The sequence below is a fragment of the Misgurnus anguillicaudatus genome, chromosome 5 (genome assembly GCF_027580225.2).
Source record: "Misgurnus anguillicaudatus chromosome 5, ASM2758022v2, whole genome shotgun sequence".
NCBI classification, from domain to species: domain Eukaryota; kingdom Metazoa; phylum Chordata; class Actinopteri; order Cypriniformes; family Cobitidae; genus Misgurnus; species Misgurnus anguillicaudatus.
The window spans coordinates 10,009,158-10,030,407 of NC_073341.2; the positions used below are offsets into that span (position 1 = coordinate 10,009,158).

General features: G+C 37.0%; 1 protein-coding gene across 6 annotated transcripts in view; it reads right to left on the reverse strand.

The window, feature by feature from the left end:
- Window positions 1–2,171: 2,171 nt before the first annotated feature.
- The window catches only part of kansl3 (KAT8 regulatory NSL complex subunit 3), a 33,647-nt gene continuing 14,568 nt past the window's right edge, over window positions 2,172–21,250 (reverse strand). For 3 of the 6 annotated variants that reach the window (XM_055168089.2, XM_055168087.2, XM_055168088.2), the window contains exons 14-22: window positions 20,769–20,925; window positions 19,214–19,291; window positions 15,926–16,108; window positions 15,088–15,175; window positions 13,048–13,175; window positions 12,883–12,971; window positions 12,531–12,702; window positions 7,076–7,188; window positions 2,172–3,135 (exon numbers count right to left, since the gene is read on the reverse strand). In XM_055168089.2, the coding sequence (XP_055024064.1) occupies window positions 3,133–3,135; window positions 7,076–7,188; window positions 12,531–12,702; window positions 12,883–12,971; window positions 13,048–13,175; window positions 15,088–15,175; window positions 15,926–16,108; window positions 19,214–19,291; window positions 20,769–20,925 (1,011 nt within the window). In that variant the 3' untranslated portion in view covers window positions 2,172–3,132. Of the gene's footprint in view, window positions 3,136–7,075; window positions 7,189–11,948; window positions 12,703–12,882; window positions 12,972–13,047; window positions 13,176–15,087; window positions 15,176–15,925; window positions 16,109–19,213; window positions 19,292–20,768; window positions 20,926–21,250 lie in introns of those variants that run through there. The other 3 variants (XM_055168090.2, XM_055168092.2, XM_055168091.2) reach the window with 3 other exon arrangements.

Sequence of the window (21,250 nt, forward strand, 5' to 3'; positions counted from 1 at the left end):
CTTACAAAACTGTACCTTTTCTTTCACTGGGTTGATACCCTTAAAGGTTCATTTTTGTACAACACATTGAAATGTTGTAGCTTTTGGGGAACAATATTATACCATAAGGACCTATTTTTTTACCAAAAATAAAAATTCTGTCATCATTTTCTGACCCTCATGTTGTTAAAAACCTGTATAAGTGTCTTTGTTCTGATGAACATAAATGAAAATAATTTTGAGGAACCAAACCGATTATGAGCCCCATTAATATGGAGGACCATAAGAGTCATGCAAAATGTAATATAGTAATTCAATATTTTATAACTACCTGGGCTGCGTTTCCCAATAACGTTGTCTCTTAGCGCGCTACGAAGACTCTTAAGTTAAACCTTAACTACAGTTATACCTTTTCTAGGCGTGTTTTTCCGAACTGTATCTTAGCGGGTTTCTCAAGGTATTCCATCTTACGAATGACGTTACCAGGTGCTGTCCATGGCGATGGTGCTGAATAGGTTGATATCGATCGCTCGACAATCAATTATTCACTTTATGTAATAGGTTTCGCTGCGTTATGAGACAGATAAATAATTCCGTGACTCTTTGGGTCCTCATCCGAGATCTATAAATCTGCACATGACGTACAATCAGAGCCAATCAGCGAGCTTATTACATCCACCTGGCAATAGCTAATTGGCATTTCTCATTTGACCATTTGCAAGGACCCAAAGAGTCACAGAAAAGCTAAATAGAGAGACTAAAACGAAAAGCAAATCGAATAGCGAAAAGAATAAGGAGAACCATCGGGAAATGAAAACGGAAATGCCCTTTTAAATGCCTACACTGTAAAAAAATTCCGTAGAAATTGCAGCTGGGTTGCCGGTAATTTACCGTAGATTTACATTTATGTTATTTACTGGCAAGAGTTTGTTCAAAGTTAAATGAACATTAAACATTTACAAGTCTTTGTCTTTACAGAGTAAAACTAAAAAAACATGATTTCTGATTCCCAGAATGCTTTGCACGAGGCTGTTATTGTATAGTTTTATTCTGTAAAGATAAAGACTTGTTAATATTTAAAATTTATTTAACTTTGAACAAACTCTTGCCAGTAAATAACATAAATGTAAATCTACGGTAAATTACCGGCAACCCAGCTGCAATAACATTGTAATTTCTACGGATTTTTTTTACAGTGTAATTTAAACCTGTATTTGTAGTTCAATTTATAAATCCAGTTATTTATTTCTCTTATTAAATCGCTTTTTGAAATAAATTTTAAAATTCCATTATTTAATTAAAAATTGATAAATGCAATTTAAAATGATGAACTTATTGGGTGTTTTGTGTTGTTTTTGTAAATTGTTATATTGATTTTAACTATTTGTTGATGGATTAATGTTTCATTTCTACATTATTTTTATAATCTCATTTTTTGTTGCCTAATAAAATTTTACATAATGATTTTTTTGTAACTTTGTCTATTTATATATACACTGAAAAAAATGACTCATTGATTTTAATCAATTTTTTTAAAGTAAGTGGTTGCAATCACTTTATTAAAGCTAAATTTAAACAAAAAAGATTAGTAACGTAAAATAAAATATAACATTTTTGTTTAAATGTATCCACTTACCTTAAAAAATTGATTAAATTCAATGAATCATTTTTTTCAGTGTAGATTAATTAATGAATTTTTAAACAAATTTATTAATTGCTATTTTTATTTTCCAGGTAGTTATTAAATATTGAAGTTCTTTATTACATTTTGCATGACTCTTGTGGTCCTCCATAGTGAATGGGCCTTATGAATGGTTTGATTACGAACATTCCTCAAAATATCTTCATGTTTATCAGAACAAAGACATTTATACAGGTTTGCAACAACATGACAGTAAGAAAATAATCATAGAATTTTCATTTTTGGGTGAACTATCCCTTTTTTAAGAACCAATTTTGTACCAGTTAAATTTTAGGGGTACAAAACCATTAACTGATTTTGGGTGGGATCACATAGGGACCAGGCAGCACCATAGAAATCCCCCAAACAGCATAGAAATAATGCCTAGTAATTCTTAACTGAACAGCCTTATTACACAAGCACAAATTAAACCTCTCTTACTGTTTTAAACTTTTTGTATGGATTAAGTTGGCAAAATGCAGAATATCACGCCAGTGTCATCCTGTTCATGTATGATTTTTGACCTCGATTGGTCTCCTTTATTACAAAGCAATGGAAACAATTAGACTTAATAGTGACTTTATTTGACAGACCCATTATAATGCCCATGGTTGTCATCTTGATGGTTATTTGAAGGACAGCTTCTTATAAAAATGCATTTACATTTGAAGGTTTTGTGCAAAGCTGTACTTTACAAGGTTTACATTTTATTTGTAATCCTGGAAATTGAACCATGACATACTGTAATGTTGTTAATGATGCCTTAATAAAAGTCTGTAGATGAATGATCCAATAGGATTTCTTGATTAATACAGAGGAGACAAATCACTTTCACACACAATAAAAAAAATGGCACATGATTTTAAATTTCAGGTGCAGCAGCAGCTGTTCATGGCTTTGTAGTGGGTGTTGCCTTATAACAAGAAGATCCCCTGTTTGAGCCGCGGTTGGTTCAGGAGATCTTTCTGTGTGGAGTTTGCATGTTCTCCTGTGTCAGTGTGAGTTTTAATCCGGGTACTCCGGTTTCATCCCACAATCCAAATACATGCAGGCAATGTGAACTGGATATGCCAAATTGTCCAAAGATGCTGGAATGGTGTTAAATAAATAAACAAACCAAGAAACATTTCCCCAAGTAAATGTAACTGTGCTGGGAAACTTAATATTTACTAGAACTAGAAAGCCAAGAAAATGATTCTCTTATATTTATGAAGAATGAGAAATAAATATTTTTCCAACATGGTTTAAAAAAGAGGTGTTAAAATAAAATATTCCATGAAATTACAATAATAATAATAATAATGATTACTAAAAAGTCTATTCTTCAGTTTTGAGCAAGAAGAATCCACAGTACATGCCGCTCGTGCAGGCGTTAAATGTATTTGAGCTTTATATGTGTATGATTCTTTTCCTTTGCCTTCTTTTGAGCATTGTCAGTTATGAACGTTTCAGCTTTCCATAACAGATCCTGGTCACTGCAAGACAGAAGATAATGGATTTTTAGTATTAGTGTTTTGTTTTGTAATGATTTGATTGAAGCTATTTCATACTTTATGATTTAATATACCACGGGTCTGTTGAATGCTTTATTCTGATTGGTTGAGAAATGTTCCACGAGTATGCAATCTTTTTCAATAACCGCACACCTAACTTGTCAAATGTCTTAAAAACAGGGAGCAGAGCAATGTTTGTGGGAATTGTGGTATAAGCGGAATAATTGACTCTGGTCCTTTATTTTATTTGAAAATAATGCATACCCTCGGTGCATTACCATTTTGGGTGTGCATTATTTTCTTATAATTCAATGGCCCATCGTCAGTTATTTTTTTACATACTGTATATATTTGATACACACATGCACACCCACACACACATGCGCACACACTTTTTTTAACACTTTACTCATTCTTGATTTAGATGTTTCCACATATTTAGAATAATATAAACTCATTAAAACTATGGAACAGACAAACATAATACGAAATAATGTTGAGATAAATCATCTAAAGTGAATTAATACGATGTTTATTTTATCATCTTCAGTGCGTCACCCTTTGCCTTGAGTTTGCAGAAATGTACTCTTGGCATTTTATCAAAGCTTCATCCTGAGATGCTTTTAAAACATTACTGAAGTTCACATCTATTCTGGACTTATATAAATTAATATGTTTGGCCTTCAATATAAAGCCTATATGTGACCGTGGAGTTTTGTGGAAATCATTGAAAGCTGAATAAACAATCTTTCCATTGATGTGTGTGTTGTTGGAATAGCACAATATTTGGCCCAGATACAACTATTTTAAAATCTGGAATCTGAGTGTGCAAAAAAATCTCCTCTAAATATTGAGAAAATCTCCTTTGTCAAATTGTCTTTGTCAAATGAAGTCCTCAGCAATACATATTACTAATAATAAATAGCATTTTAAATATATTTATGGTAGGGAATGTACAAAATATCTTCATGAAACATGATCTTTACTTAATATCCTAATGATTTTTGGCATTTAAAATAATAATAATAATTTGGACTCATACAATATATTGTTGAATATTGCTACAAATATTGTGTTACTTATTTCAACTGTGTCTGAAATGTTAGTTACTCAACATCAACTTCTTGAGTAAAACTGTTGTACAAAACAAAATTTCTAATTTTTTTAATTCTTTATGGAGTGGTTTCCCAGACAGGGATTAGCTTAAGCCAGGACTAGACCTTAGTTTATTAGGAAATATAACTAGTTTTAACAAACATGCCTTACTAAAAACATTACTTTTGTGCATTTTGAGGCAAAACAAAAACAAAAAGGGCACTGATGTATTTTAAGATATGTCAGTGCAAGTTGTTTTCAAACAGCTCTTAAATTTATTTTAGTGAAGGACTAGTCTAATCCTTGTCCAGGAAACCGTTCCATTAAGTCTTAAACACTGAAAAAAAAATATTCATTCAGTTTACTCAACTTTTTTAAAGGGGCCAAGTCACAAGACTTTTTTAAGATGCTAAATAAATCTTTGGTGTCCCCAGAGTACATATGTGAAGTTTTAGTTCAAAACACCATATAGATAATTTATTACAGAATGTTAAAATGTGTCATTTTGAGTGTGTCATTTAAAATGCAAATCAGTTGATGAAATTCAAACACTGATCACAATGATGGTGGTTTGTTGCAATTAAAACTCAATTGTGCTTTTCTCTGCACTAAATGGCAGTGCCGTGGTTGGATAGTGCAGATTAAGGGGCGGTATTATTATAAAAAGAACTCCTTATGACATCAAAAGGGAGCTGAATTTCAATGACCTATTTATTCACATGCTTACAGAGAATGGTTTACCAAAACTAAGTTACTGGGTTGATCTTTTTCACATTTTCTAACTTGATAGAAGCACTGAGGACCCAATTATAGCACTTAACTCTTTTCCCGCCATTGACGAGATTTCTCGTCAATCAAGAGATAATGCTTCCCCGCCAATGACGAGTATTTCCGTCTTTCCGCAATACCGCTATTATCCACTAGATGGCGCACTTCCGCAACTTTTTAAACCCGGAAGTATTGCCCTATGGCAAGCAGCTGCATGTCCGTGTCTGTTTTAAAGATCGCTCTGAATGTGATCTCTATGAAAAGTCCGTCACAAAAAGTATCTCTGCTTTTTGCTCAAAATGTGGTGTTTTTGCAGAAACCTACTCATGTTCAAAAGCTGATTACAAAAGAACCACTCAAGGTAGGATGAAACGGTTTTTTTTGTTTGAAAGCAGAGGGTCTGTTCTTTCATTTGGTATATTGTATGTTTATATATTCAAAGAAGAACATTTTCTGGAAGGCATTAAACTTTGGTGAAAATCATGAAAAACGCTGGCGCTGGCTGGCAACTTTTTTTAAAAATGCTGGCGGGGAAAGAGTTAAACATGGAAAAAATCAGATTTTCATGCCATGGCCCCTTTAAGGTAAGTGGTTGCAATCAATTTATTAAAGGTACATTTAAACACAAAAAAATTTAAAAACAAAACAAAAAACTTTTGTTTAAATGATGCTTAAATAAATTGATTGCAACCACTTACCTTAAAAAATTGAAGTAAATTGAATTAATCATTTTTCAGTGTAAGGACGGTGTCCCGGACAGGATTAAGATTAATCCAGCATTAGGCCTTAGTTATTTTAGGACATTTAAAAAGTTTTTACAAATAAACTTTATAAAAAAAACTTTACTGGTGAACAAAACAATGGCACTGATATATGTTAAAATATGTCAGTACCCAGTGTTTTGAAATTAAAGTAGCTGAAACATGCCTTTTTGTCTGGGACTAGGATTCCTCTCCGGGAAACCGCCCCATAGTATAATATTTTATATGCCCACTGACAACCAACCACTTTCTTTAACTTTTACTTAATTTTTTTTACATATTTATTCCCATATTTACTCCATTTATTCCCATAAAATGTTATAATATAGACTCAGTATTCAATATATAGTGTATATATAGGATCAGCTAAGTCTGGCTCTCTCGTAAGGATTTTTCTCCCAAAGGACTTTTTTCCCAACGGTTTTTCTCCTATTTTTTGATTTAGGTGACATTAGCTTAACTTAATACTTTCTTATTACTCCGCTCGCTATATGATTTAATCTTGCCACTGTGCTTTGCTACTTTGTTGTCCTCTGATTTTTCTGTTTTTATTAGTGTAAAGCTGTTTTGGAACAATTAAACAATTGTGAAAAGCTCTATATAAATAAAATTAATTTGCTATCATGATATATGTAAAATAAATAAGTCATATTTTGTTGTATTATATGCAGAATAAAACAAAACCTATATTTGGACATACTGTATATAAAAAAGATGATATGGGAATTTTTGGGGAAATGCCAACAATTTTCCTTTAGGCAAAATATACTAATCAGCATTTGAACATGTATTGGGTATTGGTTAAAGATAACTTTTATAAAAGGTTTTGATCCATTCAGAGACCCATTCAGTACAACCCTCTTCTTGTGCTATATGGTTTAAATACACAGTAAACCTTTTCAACTCAGAAATTAAACTGTAATGATAAAGCAATTGTAGCCTTTAGATGAATTCAAACTCTTAAATGAGTAAAATCAATTATAGGACCTAATGAATCCAAAGCAAACATGACAAGTGTATAATTAGACTCCTCAGGGTGATTAAGCAAACAACAGCATCTCATCTCTCTGCATGGTCAATGAGACGGTTACCACAGCAACCGCTCCAATGAGAATAATGCTCACTAAAAATCTCACAGAGGGGCATTGCAACTAAAGAGCATTTGACGTGATACAAAATAAACTAATCAATGGCAATCTAAAATGACAAATGTGGAGCTCCTGATCATGATCATTTAATGACTGCAGCTTACACACACACACACACACACACACACACACACACACACACACACACACCTGGTTTTCAGGTGCGCTGTGAGAAGGTGCTGTCGTCCCCGTGTGGCCGAGAGAGGGAATTCTGCTGGGCTGTCCTCGCAACGTCACAGTGATAGTGGTAGGAGCTTTCAGCCCTGCCAACCAACCAACCAACACACACACACACACACACACACACACAAACACGTTAGGGAAATCCTATTTATATCAATAAAACATCTATTTTAAGGAAAGGAATGGATTTTTGGAAGCGTGACTGACCATTTTTTTAAGCAAATAAATCAAATATAAAGCAAACCCTACTAAAAAGATCAGCAAGACCCTGCCTGAGCAGCTTGGCTGGATTTAGCTGGTCTCCCAGGCTAGTTTGAGAGGGGTTCTGGACACCAGCTGACTCAACAGCTTAAAGAGATAGTTCACCACAAAATAAAAAACTATTATCATTTACTCACCCTTAAATTGTTTCAAAACTATATAAATTCCTTAGATCTGCTGAACACAACAACCAAAACCTTTTCTGAGCACCATTAACTTCCATTTTTTCTTTCTTAGAAGTAAATGGTGCTCCTGTTTCTTGCTTCATTACAATATCTTCCTTTGAGGCAGTGTCTTGGACAGAGTTTAGATTAATCCAGGACCAGGCCTTAATTATAATAGGACATTTAGGTAGTTTTTTTTTTTTTTTACAAAAAAAACACCGGTGTGCATCTTGGGACAAAACAATAACACTGATATACAAGATATGTCAATGCAAGGTGTTTTTAAATCAAGGTAGCTCAAACACGCATTTTAGTCTGGGACCAGGATAAGCCCTGTCCAGGAAACAGCCCCTTTGTGTTTAGCAAAACAAAAAGACTTTATAAAGGGTTGTAACAAATTGAGGGTGAATAAATGACACAATTTTCATTATTGGGTGAACTATCCCCTTAAACATGCTTGACAAGGCTGGAAGCTTGGCTAATGCTGGGTTCACACCTAGGTTGGCCATTCATGCCAGTTCCGCCGGACAGGTCCCGAACAGGATTTCGGGTGCATTCTCCAGAAGTCACGTTGGTCATCAAGGTTTAACATTTAGGGGTCAATTTTAGAAAAGCAACCGTTACATTTCAAGGTAAGAATGAAACTACAAGGATTGTATGTCTTAAAAGAAATAAATCTTAATTTTTAAGGTATTTTAACTGAAATGTGAGAACCTCTATGACGTATGCAGTCGAGCAACACAACTTCCGGAGAAAGCACCCGAAATCCTGTTCGGGACGTGTCCGGTGGAACTGGCACGAATGGCCACCCTAACTCACACCAAAAGATTTTTTACATCTTATAAGATTTTCAAAATGTGACATATCACAAACATGAGGATTCAAAATCCTAGATTTAACTATTTTGCTCCAATAGATGGTTTCATCGGGCGCACGTGCGGTGACGCGATAAGCGTCTGGTCCGAACTTTACTTGCGGTTTCTGTTTGTTTAATGGGCTGACTAGTTGCTGAAACTGAACTCTTAAACAAATACCTCGTCTAAAATAAATGTTTTGGGTTCCTATGTAATCTACGTGTTGTTTATTTTGCTTGTTATATAAATAAGTTGTTGTTATTTATCTTCGCAGAGTTTACTGGAAGTTACGTGATGACCAAGAAAGCAGCGTGTTTATGTTGTTACTGCTGAAACCGTCTATAGTGTGTGGTGTGCCATGATGTGTCAAATACAGCACACCACACACAAACAGATTTTCAACCAGATTCTCGATTGTGAACACAGGAAATCTCGCAAAATCTCAGAATAAGCATGGCGGACGATAAGCAGGTACAAATTTCAAAGATAGTGTTTGGATTTATTTTCACAGAAAATTCAAGAAAATAAAGAAAAGGGTTTGGGTGAAGTCGTGGAGACAGCGAGAAGATGGTCCATCTCTGCTGTCCACATCAACTTCACTTTGTGCTGCGCAATGACTGCTCCGTCTTCCATCATATCGCTTTCTGATTGGATATTGGTTTCGTTTCACGTGATAATTTCAAGAGCGTGCACGGGTTTGTCCTCAGTGTTCCCCTCACATATCAGGATTTCTGATTTTACGATTTTCGATCAGGACGACTCCAAGGTTCGGACACTTGTAACACACCTCACACCAATCGAAAATCTGATAAAATAATCTGTAGAACCATCAAGATAATCGAGACATAGCTAGGATTGTCGGAAGGGGGAAAATCTGCCCAAAATCTGCCAGGTTATCTTTTGGTGTGCACTCAGTATAAGCTGGTTGGCCGGTCTTAGCTGTTTAAAGACGGAAATAACTGGTTTAAGAGGGTCCTTTCAGCCTGGCAAAGCTGGTCCTCCATCCTGACCAGCAAAAAATTACCAAAACCATTCAAAATCCAGCCTGCTACACTATCTTAACCAGGCCTGGGAGACCAACTAAACCCAGCCAACCTGCTTAGGCTGGTCTTTTCAGTGGGTAAGTCAGCAAAAACAACAATAGGGTCTGGTTTAACAGACAAGGTAACTAAAGCCAGGATTATAGGCCTTAGTTAAATTAACCCCAGGTTTCACAGACAAGGCTTAAGATGGCTAGTCCTCGACTAAAACACGTTTGAGCAGTCTCAACTGAAAATAACTTGATCTTAAAATATGCCAGCACCACTGATTTGTCTCAAGATACACACCAGTAATAATTTTTTTCTAAGACATTTTTCTAAAAGAAGCATAAACATCTTAATAGTCCTGGCTTTATCTTAGCCTTGTCTGTGAAACCAGGCCTAAGATGTTTAAGCATCTTTAATAAACTTGACTTACAAAAAGACGTTACTTGTGTGTATTTGGAGACAAATCAATGGCGCTGGCATATTTTAAGATCTGTCAGTGCTATACACTCACCTAAAGGATTATTAGTAACACCTGTTCAATTACTCCTTAATGCAATTATCTAATCAACCAATCACATGGCAGTTGCTTCAATGCATTTAGAGGTGTGGTCCTGGTCAAGACAATCTCCTGAACTCAAAACTAAATGTCAGAATGGGAAAGAAAGGTGATTTAAGCAATTTTGAGCGTGGCATGGTCTGAGTATTTCACAATCTGCTCAGTTACTGGGATTTTCACGCACAACCATTTCTAGGGTTTACAAAGAATGGTGTGAAAAGGGAAAAACATCCAGTTTGCGGCAGTCCTGTGGGCAAAAATGCAGCAAAGTATGCAGCAAAGCATTTGTGAAGCCACAGCACGCACAACCTTGAGGCGGATTAGCTACAACAGCAGAAGACCCCACCGGGTACCACTCATCTCCACTACAAATAGAAAAAAGAGGCTACAATTTGCATGAGCTCATCAAAATTGAACAGTTGAAGACTGAAAAAATGTTGCCTGGTCTGATGAGTCTCGATTTCTGTTGAGACATTCAGATGGTAGAGTCAGAATTCGGCGTAAACAGAATGAGAACATGGATCCATCATGCCTTGTTACTACTGTGGAGGCTGGTGGTGGTGGTTTAATGGTGTGGGGGATGCTTTCTTGGCACACTTTAGGCCCCTTAGTGCCAATTGGGCATCATTTAAATGCCACGGCCTACCTGAGCATTGTTTTTGAACATGTCTATCCCTTCAAGACCACCATGTACCCATCCTCTGATGGCTACTTCCAGCAGGATAATGCAAGCTTCAAATGGGTTTCTTGAACATGACAATGAGTTCACTGTACTGAAATGGCCTCCACAGTCACCAGATCTCAACCCAATAGAGCATCTTTGGGATGTGGTGGAACGGGAGCTTCGTGCCCTGGATTTGCATCCCACAAATCTCCATCAACTGCAAGATGCTATCCTATCAATATGGGCCAACATTTCTAAAGAATGCTTTCAGCAGCTTGTTATATCAATGCCACATAAAATTAGTGCAGTTCTGAAGGCAAAAGGGGGGTCAAACACAGTATTAGTATGGTGTTCCTAATAATCCTTTAGGTGAGTGTATACACACACACACACACACACACACACACACACGCACACACACACACACACACACACACACACACACACACGTTATTTTCCGTTGAGACAGCTCATACATGTATCTCAGTCTAGGACTAGCCTTAAGCCTTGACTGTGAAAAAATTAAACATGACAGATGATATTGGAAGGATCTTAAAACACTAATGTATGAATGGCTTTGTTGACTGTGAATCAACTTAGAAGTGGGAATGAGATGTGTGTCATTTCAAGTTGATGAGCCCTTTTCTCCACTGTATACACACAAGCTACATGAACATTATTTTTGTTCAACAAAAAGTCAGCGGTTTGAAAGACACACAAGTGAATGATTTCAACGACAAGACTTGGTTTGAGTGTGTTTAAATGGCCAATATTATGCTAGTATTGACAAAATGTAATATAGAGCTCAGGCGTGCCTAAAATATGTCTGATACAGTTCATTTATTATAGCATGTCTAAAATGCCCCTATTTGGGCAGGAGCAAAAAAGTGCTATTTACATGCATATACCTTTAAATGCAAATGATCTACTGTTTTAGGTTAAAAATAGATCTGATTCCTGTAAATAGTATGGGACAATAGTATCTTTAGCAAATTAGTGCTACAACAGGCTAACAAACACATTTAGAAAAGCTTTTGGGTAAAATTAACCAGTCAGTCAGTGACTGTGAGTGGGGCTTTATCAATGTGACATCACATTAACAAGAGAATCTCCAATGAGACTGCTCTGGTTTAAATGGGGACTAAAACGGAGGAGTTGTTGTGTTCTCACACTACAAACACACATTTTGTATTATATGGGCTCTTTAAATTTCCTGATATTACATGATATAAGCTGCTGCAAAAGGAGTTCATATGCATGCATGTTGGGAAAAAACAAAACAAGATGACACACACAAAAAAAGAACAAAACTCTTTACTGTTGGCCATTTAATGAATGTTGTTGTGATGAGAGCAAGCCATTTTATGAATTATATACACATCCAACAGAAGAAAACAAGTAACAAAAATGAACAAAACAAAACACAAATGATGAAACACAAAGCTTGACATTATGGGAGCTACCAAATAAAGCATATAATGGGAAAATTTGTCAACACAGAGCTGAAGTAATCATATTTTTGTCATTCAGTATTTTAGCCCTATTTATAACTAGCATTAATGAATGAGGTACATTAATATGCAAGCAGCAAATTATCAGATGACTAAATGAGCTCTATCCTTGTGAATGACCACCTAACATGACCTCTTTACATTACAAAAACAATTCAAATATTCACAAATGTTTGTCTTTATGGTACATGAATATATACACACTTGGCTCAACACACATTTCTTTACCATAAAAGTTTCGTCCATCACTTCTGCTCTTATTATTGGTGTTTTATTGGAATTGAAAAACTGTTGACCTAATTGCTACACTAGTGACGTCTGTCCCCACTCATCGAGGACGTCGCTGTTTGGAGCGCTGTGTCATCAGTGGTGAAGAGGACGTACCCGTGCTCTGACCGGACACGTGGGCCAGTCCTGGCAGACTGTTGGCCAGCTTGGCCAGACCGCTGTTGGTGAGAAGTTGATGGATCGCTGTGGTTTTGGTCAGCCCGGAGCCAGTAGACACGACTGGTACTGTCCTTGATAAAGCGCTTCCTGGGCTAAGAGCGCTCAACCCCTGACAAAACATACACGCATACAATTATACTTTTCATTAATGCTTATTTTCTTTTACAAAATGTAAACGTTTCCACTTGGTATTACAAACAGGCTAGCCAAGCATATTCAGACATTAAATATACTAAAAGTCATCATTAAGTGGTGTTATGGGTGTGATGTGTCTGTGTAAGGCTGGCACCTGTGTGGTGGAGGGTACGCCTGGTGATTTTGTGTTGATCTCCTGCAGACTGAGGCTGAGACCCTGCAGCAGACTACTTGCTGAAGCAGCTAAACACAAACACATAGGAAGAATTAAACGAAGCCCTTACAGGTGACAGTCCTGTCAATATAAAGGTTACAGTACCTTGTGCTGAAGCAGAGGCCTGAGCCTGAATAGGAGAGGAAGAACCTGAAATGATGCTCCCTTGTATGCTGTGAAATGACCCATCATTAGAACCCAAAGCTCCAGACACCTCTGCTAAACCACCTGACCTGTAAAACACACAACATAAAACAGTAAATGCAGTGCTAAACACATATATATGACCACCACCCAATGTAAGGTTTGTGCAACAGCTGCCCTAAACTAACAGTATTGGTGATCATCAAAAGTATTGTTTTCATGATGCGTTTACACCAGCCGCGGTACAGTTGTCAAGCGCGAGTCATTTCAATGTTAAGTCAATGTAAAGACGCGTTGACGCACGTCTGTAGGTCTCGCAGCATGAATGAGGAGTTGAGCGGCGAGTTTGACGCGGTTCCACCTCATTGGCACAAATTGAGCGTCTGGCGCGGTACGCGCAAATGATGCTTTTTGTGCATTTTGCGTGTGACGCGAATTTGCGGCTGACGCACGAGTTCAAAAATGTGAACTTTGGCGGATTTTCGCGCCGCATTATTCAATCAGGAGCCTGCTTGCTGCTGTGACGGCAGCCCCGCCCAGAGTCACACATTCAACATGAAGGAACGCTTGATATTGTCCGTGATCAGTCACCCGGAGCTATACGACACAAGTTCTTATTTTTTATAGAGACAGGAATAAAAAGGACCTCTTTTGGAAGAGTGTCAGTGAGGACATTGGGCAACCTGGTAAGTTGTAAATCCTAGGGGTGTAACGGTACGCAAAAATCACGGTTCGGTGCGTACCCCGGTTTTGAGGCGACGGTTCGGTTCATTTTCTGTACATTAAGGGGAAAATGCAAACATTAAACTGCAGGTTGTTTACTATAAACTTTTTTACAATTTGTTTACACTTTTTTAAACACTTTTTATTAAAATATAATATATAAAATATATATAAAATTAACAAATAATAAATAAAATACTACTGCAAAGTTCTTTTTTACATTATTTTATAACAGTAGGTAACTCTTTTCTTAACCTTCTCTTAAACTTTTTCTACTTAAACCTTGCACTAAACTAACTAATTCAATTCCTGAATACATTTATGAACTATTAGCCTACATTTTTTGCCACCAAAAATTTTCTGTTTTGATTTATTTTGGATTGTTTAACTCACAGTATTGAATTGGCTATGTACCAGTGATATGATTGACGTGAGGTGCAGATGAAAAATCTGATCATGCATTCCTTATTCTCGCGTGTCACAGAAAGTGCGCCTCATGATTGCGTAGCAACGAAAGACGTGCATCCTCTCACGCACTTTTGAAAGAACAAAACAGCGTGTTGACACGCGTTTAACACGCGCATTTAGACCCGACAGGCAAACGTTTACATCAATAATCAAACGAATATACAACTAAGTAAATAAAAATCTTTCTGCGGGCCGAATTATGTTATATGTTTGACAGAAGACTTGCGCTGAACACAGAGACTTCTGCCACTTAATATGTTCGTGTGGAAAAGCACATATTATGTTCCGCACAGGCGCACATAAAAGATTGCATTCGGCCTTTCGGTGCACGTGTGCACCGTGCCGAAAGCCCTGAACCGAAACGGTCCGATACGAATACACGTACCGTTACACCCCTAGTAAATACACATTTCACTTTTGAGTAACGTGACGTTTATCAACCCGCCCCCTTTATTTTCCCCCTATAGTAAGGTTACCAAATAAAAACCGGTAACTCTCTCGATAAATGCACAATCAACATCAGCCATCTTGCAAACAGACAACTGCATAGCACTTGCCCCTCCCACAAGAAGCGGATTTCGTCTCTGATGTGCGTCAAATGCTTGCCTTTTCCGCGCGTCTAAAATATATGCATTTAAAATATTCAAGCGGAAAAATAGACGCGGTAAACACGATTTTGATGCCTCAAACACGGCTGGTGTAAACACAGCATTATGTTTCTGTAGTGTGCTTGGTCTTTGAGACGAATCGCTCCATATACTGATTTTTTGTTTGATGTACAATCTGTCTGGTGTAAAGAAACAAAGTTACCTTTGTGCAGTGAGAAGCTCTGATAGTTCTTTAGCCCCTGATATCGTCTGGCCCACTGTCAATCCAAGGGGCTTTCCTGATAAACCCACTGCATAGAAACAAACCAGATACACAAATGTAACCACATTCACCTGTCTGTGAAACTATTGTATTTAAGCCTGTTTAAATTAGCCATACAACTTCTTACTAAAAAATATACACATGACTCTATATCAAGTCCAACAATGCATGATGAAAATAAAATTAAAAGAAAGCGTCTTCCTCACCATTGAAAATACACAGCTACACTTACGTCTGACTTTTACAGACGTAAAACACGTGTACATTTCTGGCAAAGCTTTTGTAACAAGGAAGGAGCATCATATCAGACCATACTGATGTATGCGGTACTGTCTTATCATGAACCCACTGGAAAAAATAGTGATGTAGTACCATAAGTAAGGAATAATTGATGACGGCCCGTTGAATTATTTGAAAATAATGCACACCCCCAAGGTGGTAATGTGGCACGACACCAAGCTTTATACAGTGCAGTATTTTTAAATTAATTCAAAAGACCGGACTCAATTATTCCTCTTACACGACTGGTGCCTATTTTTATGACATTTAAAAGGTTAGGTGGGCAGTTTACAGATGAACATTTCACAGACAATCAGAATAAAGCATTCAACAGACCCATGCTATAACTCGATATAACGCCCAGCCCTATCTAGAACCGAGAATTTGCCTTTTTCAGGAGTGGTTGTCATTGCTGTTTAAATACAGATGAAGGTAACCCACTAAACAAGGATGACCCATGCACACAAGATATGTAATATGAGTGAGTTGTTTTCTTTACCTTCCTGAGCCGAGGAACCAGCCGTGCTCCCCGCCGCTGAATCTCCATGGGAAACGATTGTAACTTTGATCTTAGCTCGTTTAGAGGCTTTGGTGGGTGTTGGGCTAGGAGCTTGTCTCCTCTTCAGGTGAAACCTGAGATCATCCCGGTCCAAACCCTCAACCTGGTCACTGGGTACTGGCACGAAATACACAATGCTGAAAAATCAGACACCGACACTCTAAAGCTCATTGAAGAGTTCAAATCGTGCCATTAAAGATGAAGTATTGTGGAATTATTGCGAAGGTCAACCTATTTCAGAATAAAATTCTTTAAAGAGATATTTTACAGATATTTGACAAATGACTGAATTTGTAGATTTGAACTAATGTAATTCAGACCAACAAATCCAACCAAAAGTAGACAAAGCCCTTAAAAAAGTGACAAGACGACAAAAAATCCATCTGTCCTGCTACAAAAATACCTAAATGAAGGGAGGTTTAGAAATTTAGAGAAGTGTCTCCCACACATTGACTTTATTTGGAAAGGCCGCGCAAGTATATCTGGCATCACGTCATGCCCCTCCCGATGACGTTGGTGTGCGTTTGCGTGCTCTTGTTTCTCGATGAATTGACTGCGATGCAAAACAAGCTCTGTGTCACATTGTACCCTTTCAGGTTTCCGAACTTGATCCAAGTTGTATGCATTAGAGGTCTTCACAGGGGACCTGGGACCCATATGGTCAGTCGGGTCCAGGCCGGTCCTAGTTCAAGTACTTCAGGTCCTGGGTCTGCCTAACAGTGTGTGTAAAACCCAAATTACTCGGAGAACGACCGCCTGTGGTCAAAGTCAGTCATGGTGCATTCACACGGGGCCTAAGCGTTAACGCTTTCCATTCACTTTTAATGGGTGACGTCATGCGTTGCCGAACTGAATTGTGGATCTGTCGGCACTGCGTCAGTGCCATTGCTCGCGGCAAAAGCTGAACATTTCTCAACTTTTCAAGAGGCAACGCAGGCATCAGCCAATTAGATCGCCTTATGCAATAACCTAGGCAGAACCAGCCAATCACGTTTATGGAAGACCGGAGCATAGGTTGCGGCCACTGTGACTGGCTGTTGGCCACGCTTCAGACAAGCCTTCCGTCAAGCGTTGACGCTTTCGCCCCGTGTGAATGTACCATCAGGGCTAAAGCGCATGGGCAGTCTTAAGCGTGCCTCTGGTTTCTATGGCGATAACAACTGGCTCTTTTTTTGAAAGTCATACGCTGCACTTTCTTTCTCCCATTTTTTATTATAATATTATTAAATGAACCATCTTTTTAATATCCAAAATGTTTGCTCATAGAGCACAGAGATAGTAGCAAATAAGCAATGCAAATTTCAATCCCATTGCACTGAACATTGCAGACTCAAGATTTAAAATGCAAAGCTGTAATGTAAAGCCACCCGTCACAGTGATAAGCAAATAGACTTCTGAATATGAAACAATGAGTGGATTAAGCTTCTTTTTTAATCGGCAAAAGAGGAATAGAAAGAGAAAGAGCAGAAGCAGTAAAAATGCCCATCTAAAAACTGAAGAAAGCTACATAAACAATTATAACACTGGTCACATTTATAATCTCTAGATTTTAATTTTTTAATTTTAGATTTTAGATGTTAATGAATCCTTTCAAATGTGTCTTTGTTCGTGGCAAAGAGAAGGCCAAGAAAGTTTGAGGTGGTTGGATTTATAAAATAAAATGTTATATTAATATAAATGTTCAATAAATCAAATTATTGGGTTAGGTCACACATTACTAGTTGTTTTTCATACGTTTGTACTGGCTACCACCACAAGTATATTTCATATCTGTGGGAAACACTGTATAGGCAATTCGTCAGTGCCTGGTTTTTATGACAAATTGCTTTGCTGGTTTCTTCACTTTTTGTAAATCACTTTGGAAAACCATTTGTTAAATAGATGCAATTTAGGGTGCTAACAGGGAAAGAGCAAATATGTGAACAGTGATTGTTTCAACCATTGACTAATGTTACTGCCTTCTGCAAAGACCAACCAAGAGACACCAACCAAGACGAAACTAAGCGCATCTTATATTTGTAGCAGAAAAGGACAAAGATAAGAGGGTACACGGTAAAAAATAAAAATCTCTGTTGCACTTAAATTTGTATCCCCGAAGGGGACAGATAGCAAAATTTAAATAAAGTTTAGTTTCGCGTGTGCATGTGAAACTTTTGCTTTTTACGTGCGTGAGGTGAGCACATGAAACTAAACTTTAGATTTTTTGTACCCCAATGTCACCTTAGGGGCTCGGTAAATTTGTTTCTTATCTGTCTAATCTTTAATTTACAAGTTATTTCAACTTATTTTGGTTTTCATGAGTGGCTGTTACTTAAAAAATAATGCGAAATTAAGCTCTATTCGAACGGTAATTGTTTCTACTGAGTTGTCAGTGATTTTATTGCCATTCGAATTCAGAAATTCAGTCACTGCCTCCCAAACCGCCTACTTCCATACTATATAGTAGGCGAAGTAGTGCTTTTTACATACTATATAATATGGAAGTAGGCAGTTTGGGACGCAGCAAGTGTTTTTCGAATTACCTTTTTTTTTTTTTTTTTTGATGAACACCAAGGTTGTGTGGTAATTTAACTGCCGTCTGAATCCAGATCTTTCAGTTTATAAAAAGGGGATCAATGTAAACATCATTTTGTACTTCCACTGAAAAGCACCATATGGCCACGCACTTAGCATTTATTCTGCATCAGTAAAGCGTCTTTCTTTGCATGCATTTTAAATATTAACCCCTTCATAACTGAAATACTGAGACGTATATGGGAACAAAGTTTCATCATGCTCCACTACAGCGAGTGGAGAGCTGATATAAATATAGAGAAGAAAATCATGAAAACGTTTAAAATGTCTATTAGCAGCAACAAGTGTTTAAATGTATTTAATTACGCAACAGTATTCCATACACATATAATCATATCCGGGTCATGTGAATGATCATGTAAATAACCACACGTGCAGCGCATTTCCAGGTCTTTTCAAATTATAAACTCACACATCCACCGCAAATCTATTTTTACAGACATCCTCATGAGAAACAATTACGAATGGGGCTTTTGCTTAAGTTATTTAAACTTTTTATTTGTTATAATTTATAGCAACTCTTAACTAGTCAAGAAAATTGAAATTAATTGTACTTTCAAATAAATTCAACTTAAAAAATTTAGTTGCAACAAGGAATTTTACAGTGTAAGAAAAGACGCAGATAGAAGAATAAAGGGAAGGAAAGATACTCACCGAAAAGACATGAAGGGCTGCCAGGAGGAATGCTTTTCCTCACAAGCATATTATGCTTCATAAAAGCAGCAAACTGAGCTGTAGCAAGTGAAAGACAAAGATGGAGAGAGCGAAGGAAGGAAAAGAGAGGAACTGAACACAACATTACTGCTGGATGGGATCCATATAAGAAGAATGTGACTGTGCATCTTCATGTCAGTTAAATAGTTAAAAAAATGACTTTTTTCATTGGAACAGAAGTTCACCCGAATCACTTTATTTCAAGGAAAACGATGAAGTGAAAGGTGATTGGGTCTTTAACAGTCTGCCTCTTTTGTTCCCCAGAAGGAAGTCATATAGGTGTAAAACATCATGATGACTTTTGGATAAAACATCCGTAACGCACATTCAAAGTCATTTAACATGCAGAGACATCAGGACATCTCGATGACAAAATTCCCATCAGGCATCAAGTCAGTGGGCGTACGCAGAGGCAAGGGTAATAGTTTTGCATTTAAAATGAGTTTTTATTGAAACATTCAAATTGCTTTCATTAATTGTTTGCTAGATTTAGTTTCATTTTTATTTCGGAATAAACTTTTGTGAAAATCATAAAAAATTCTTGCACTGGCGATCAACTTTTTTTTTTAAGCGCTGGTGGGGAAAGAGTTCAGATGGTCATTTTATTGTATTTAAATTTGTCAAATAACAATAAAATGACAAAAGTGGCCTTTGTGAGAATAAGGCACTTTAATTACTGGCTAATAACCCTTTTCAATGGCATTAAAGCAGTGCTTCTCAATTATTTTCTGTCACGCCCCCCCTAGGAAGAAGTAAACATTTCGCGCCCCCCCAACTCTCCGCCGCGACTGTAAATAGTATAATTTGTCTATAAAATGACACATCTGCAAGGCATTGTATCCTTATTAACATTAAAGAAAACACAAAAAAAGAAATATCAATCAACTTACAACAAAGAATAACTTTATTAACATTGTTTTTTAGTCTGTAACAGAAAAGACTTAAAATACATCAATTTGCCTGAAATAAAAAAATCAATCCTTATTTACAGTATATTTTTTGACCATTTGATACTGAAAAATTAAATTAAATATAATCAATAAATAATAATAAAAAACTCAAGCGGCTTATCAGCGTGTTTGGGGTGTAATGTCTTTAAGTGACGGTGCAAAAAAATCACTTCCTGAAAAAGTATTTTCCCCTGGGGTCTCACGCACCCCCCCGGAGTCACTTCGAGCCCCCCCTGGGGGTCCCGCCCCACTATTTGAGAAGCACTGCATTAAAGTGAGATTTCTGAAACTAAACTCATTTACAAAACATGTCAGATGCACTGAGAGCTTTGCATTTGAACCCTTCATATATTTATTTGGAATATATGCATATATGTATTTTTTTACTTTTAGTTATTATAGTTTAGGACAGTGCCAGTCGTCCAGGGTGCTATAGATGCAGGTACAGTAGCTGCACAAACTCATCTAATCATACTTAGATTGATTACATGGGATGAAGCATACAGATAAACCCAAAATAAGCTATGAATGGATTTGATACACACCTTGTGCCTGTTTGTGTGTTAGCATAGTTCCTGAGCGCTGCATGTGTGTCTTCAGTAGTTGTGTGGCAGTAATGAGACTGGATTTCTGAGCTGGGGACAGCCCAAGGGTCTTAGGTTTGGGACTGCCTGTAGGACTACTGCAGACACTGGACATATCCTGGAGGGGAAATATGGGTTCAAAGTAATACAATTGAAACATTACTTGTTCTTATATTCAAAACTGAATATCTATTTATGGAAGAGAAAAATCAGAAAAGATAATTTAAGAATCCGGGGGCCAAAAACACTGGAGTTATATAATTGTGTCTATTTAGTAATCATATTGACATTCGATTGTGTAAAAAAAGAAGAAATGCAATCTAATCTACATAACTATATTATCAGTGGTGTATAAAGACCGTACATAATGAACTGTATTGTTTATATTACCTTCGAATGAGCAGTTTATATCTATTTACATTGTGGGTCTCCTTACATGGAAG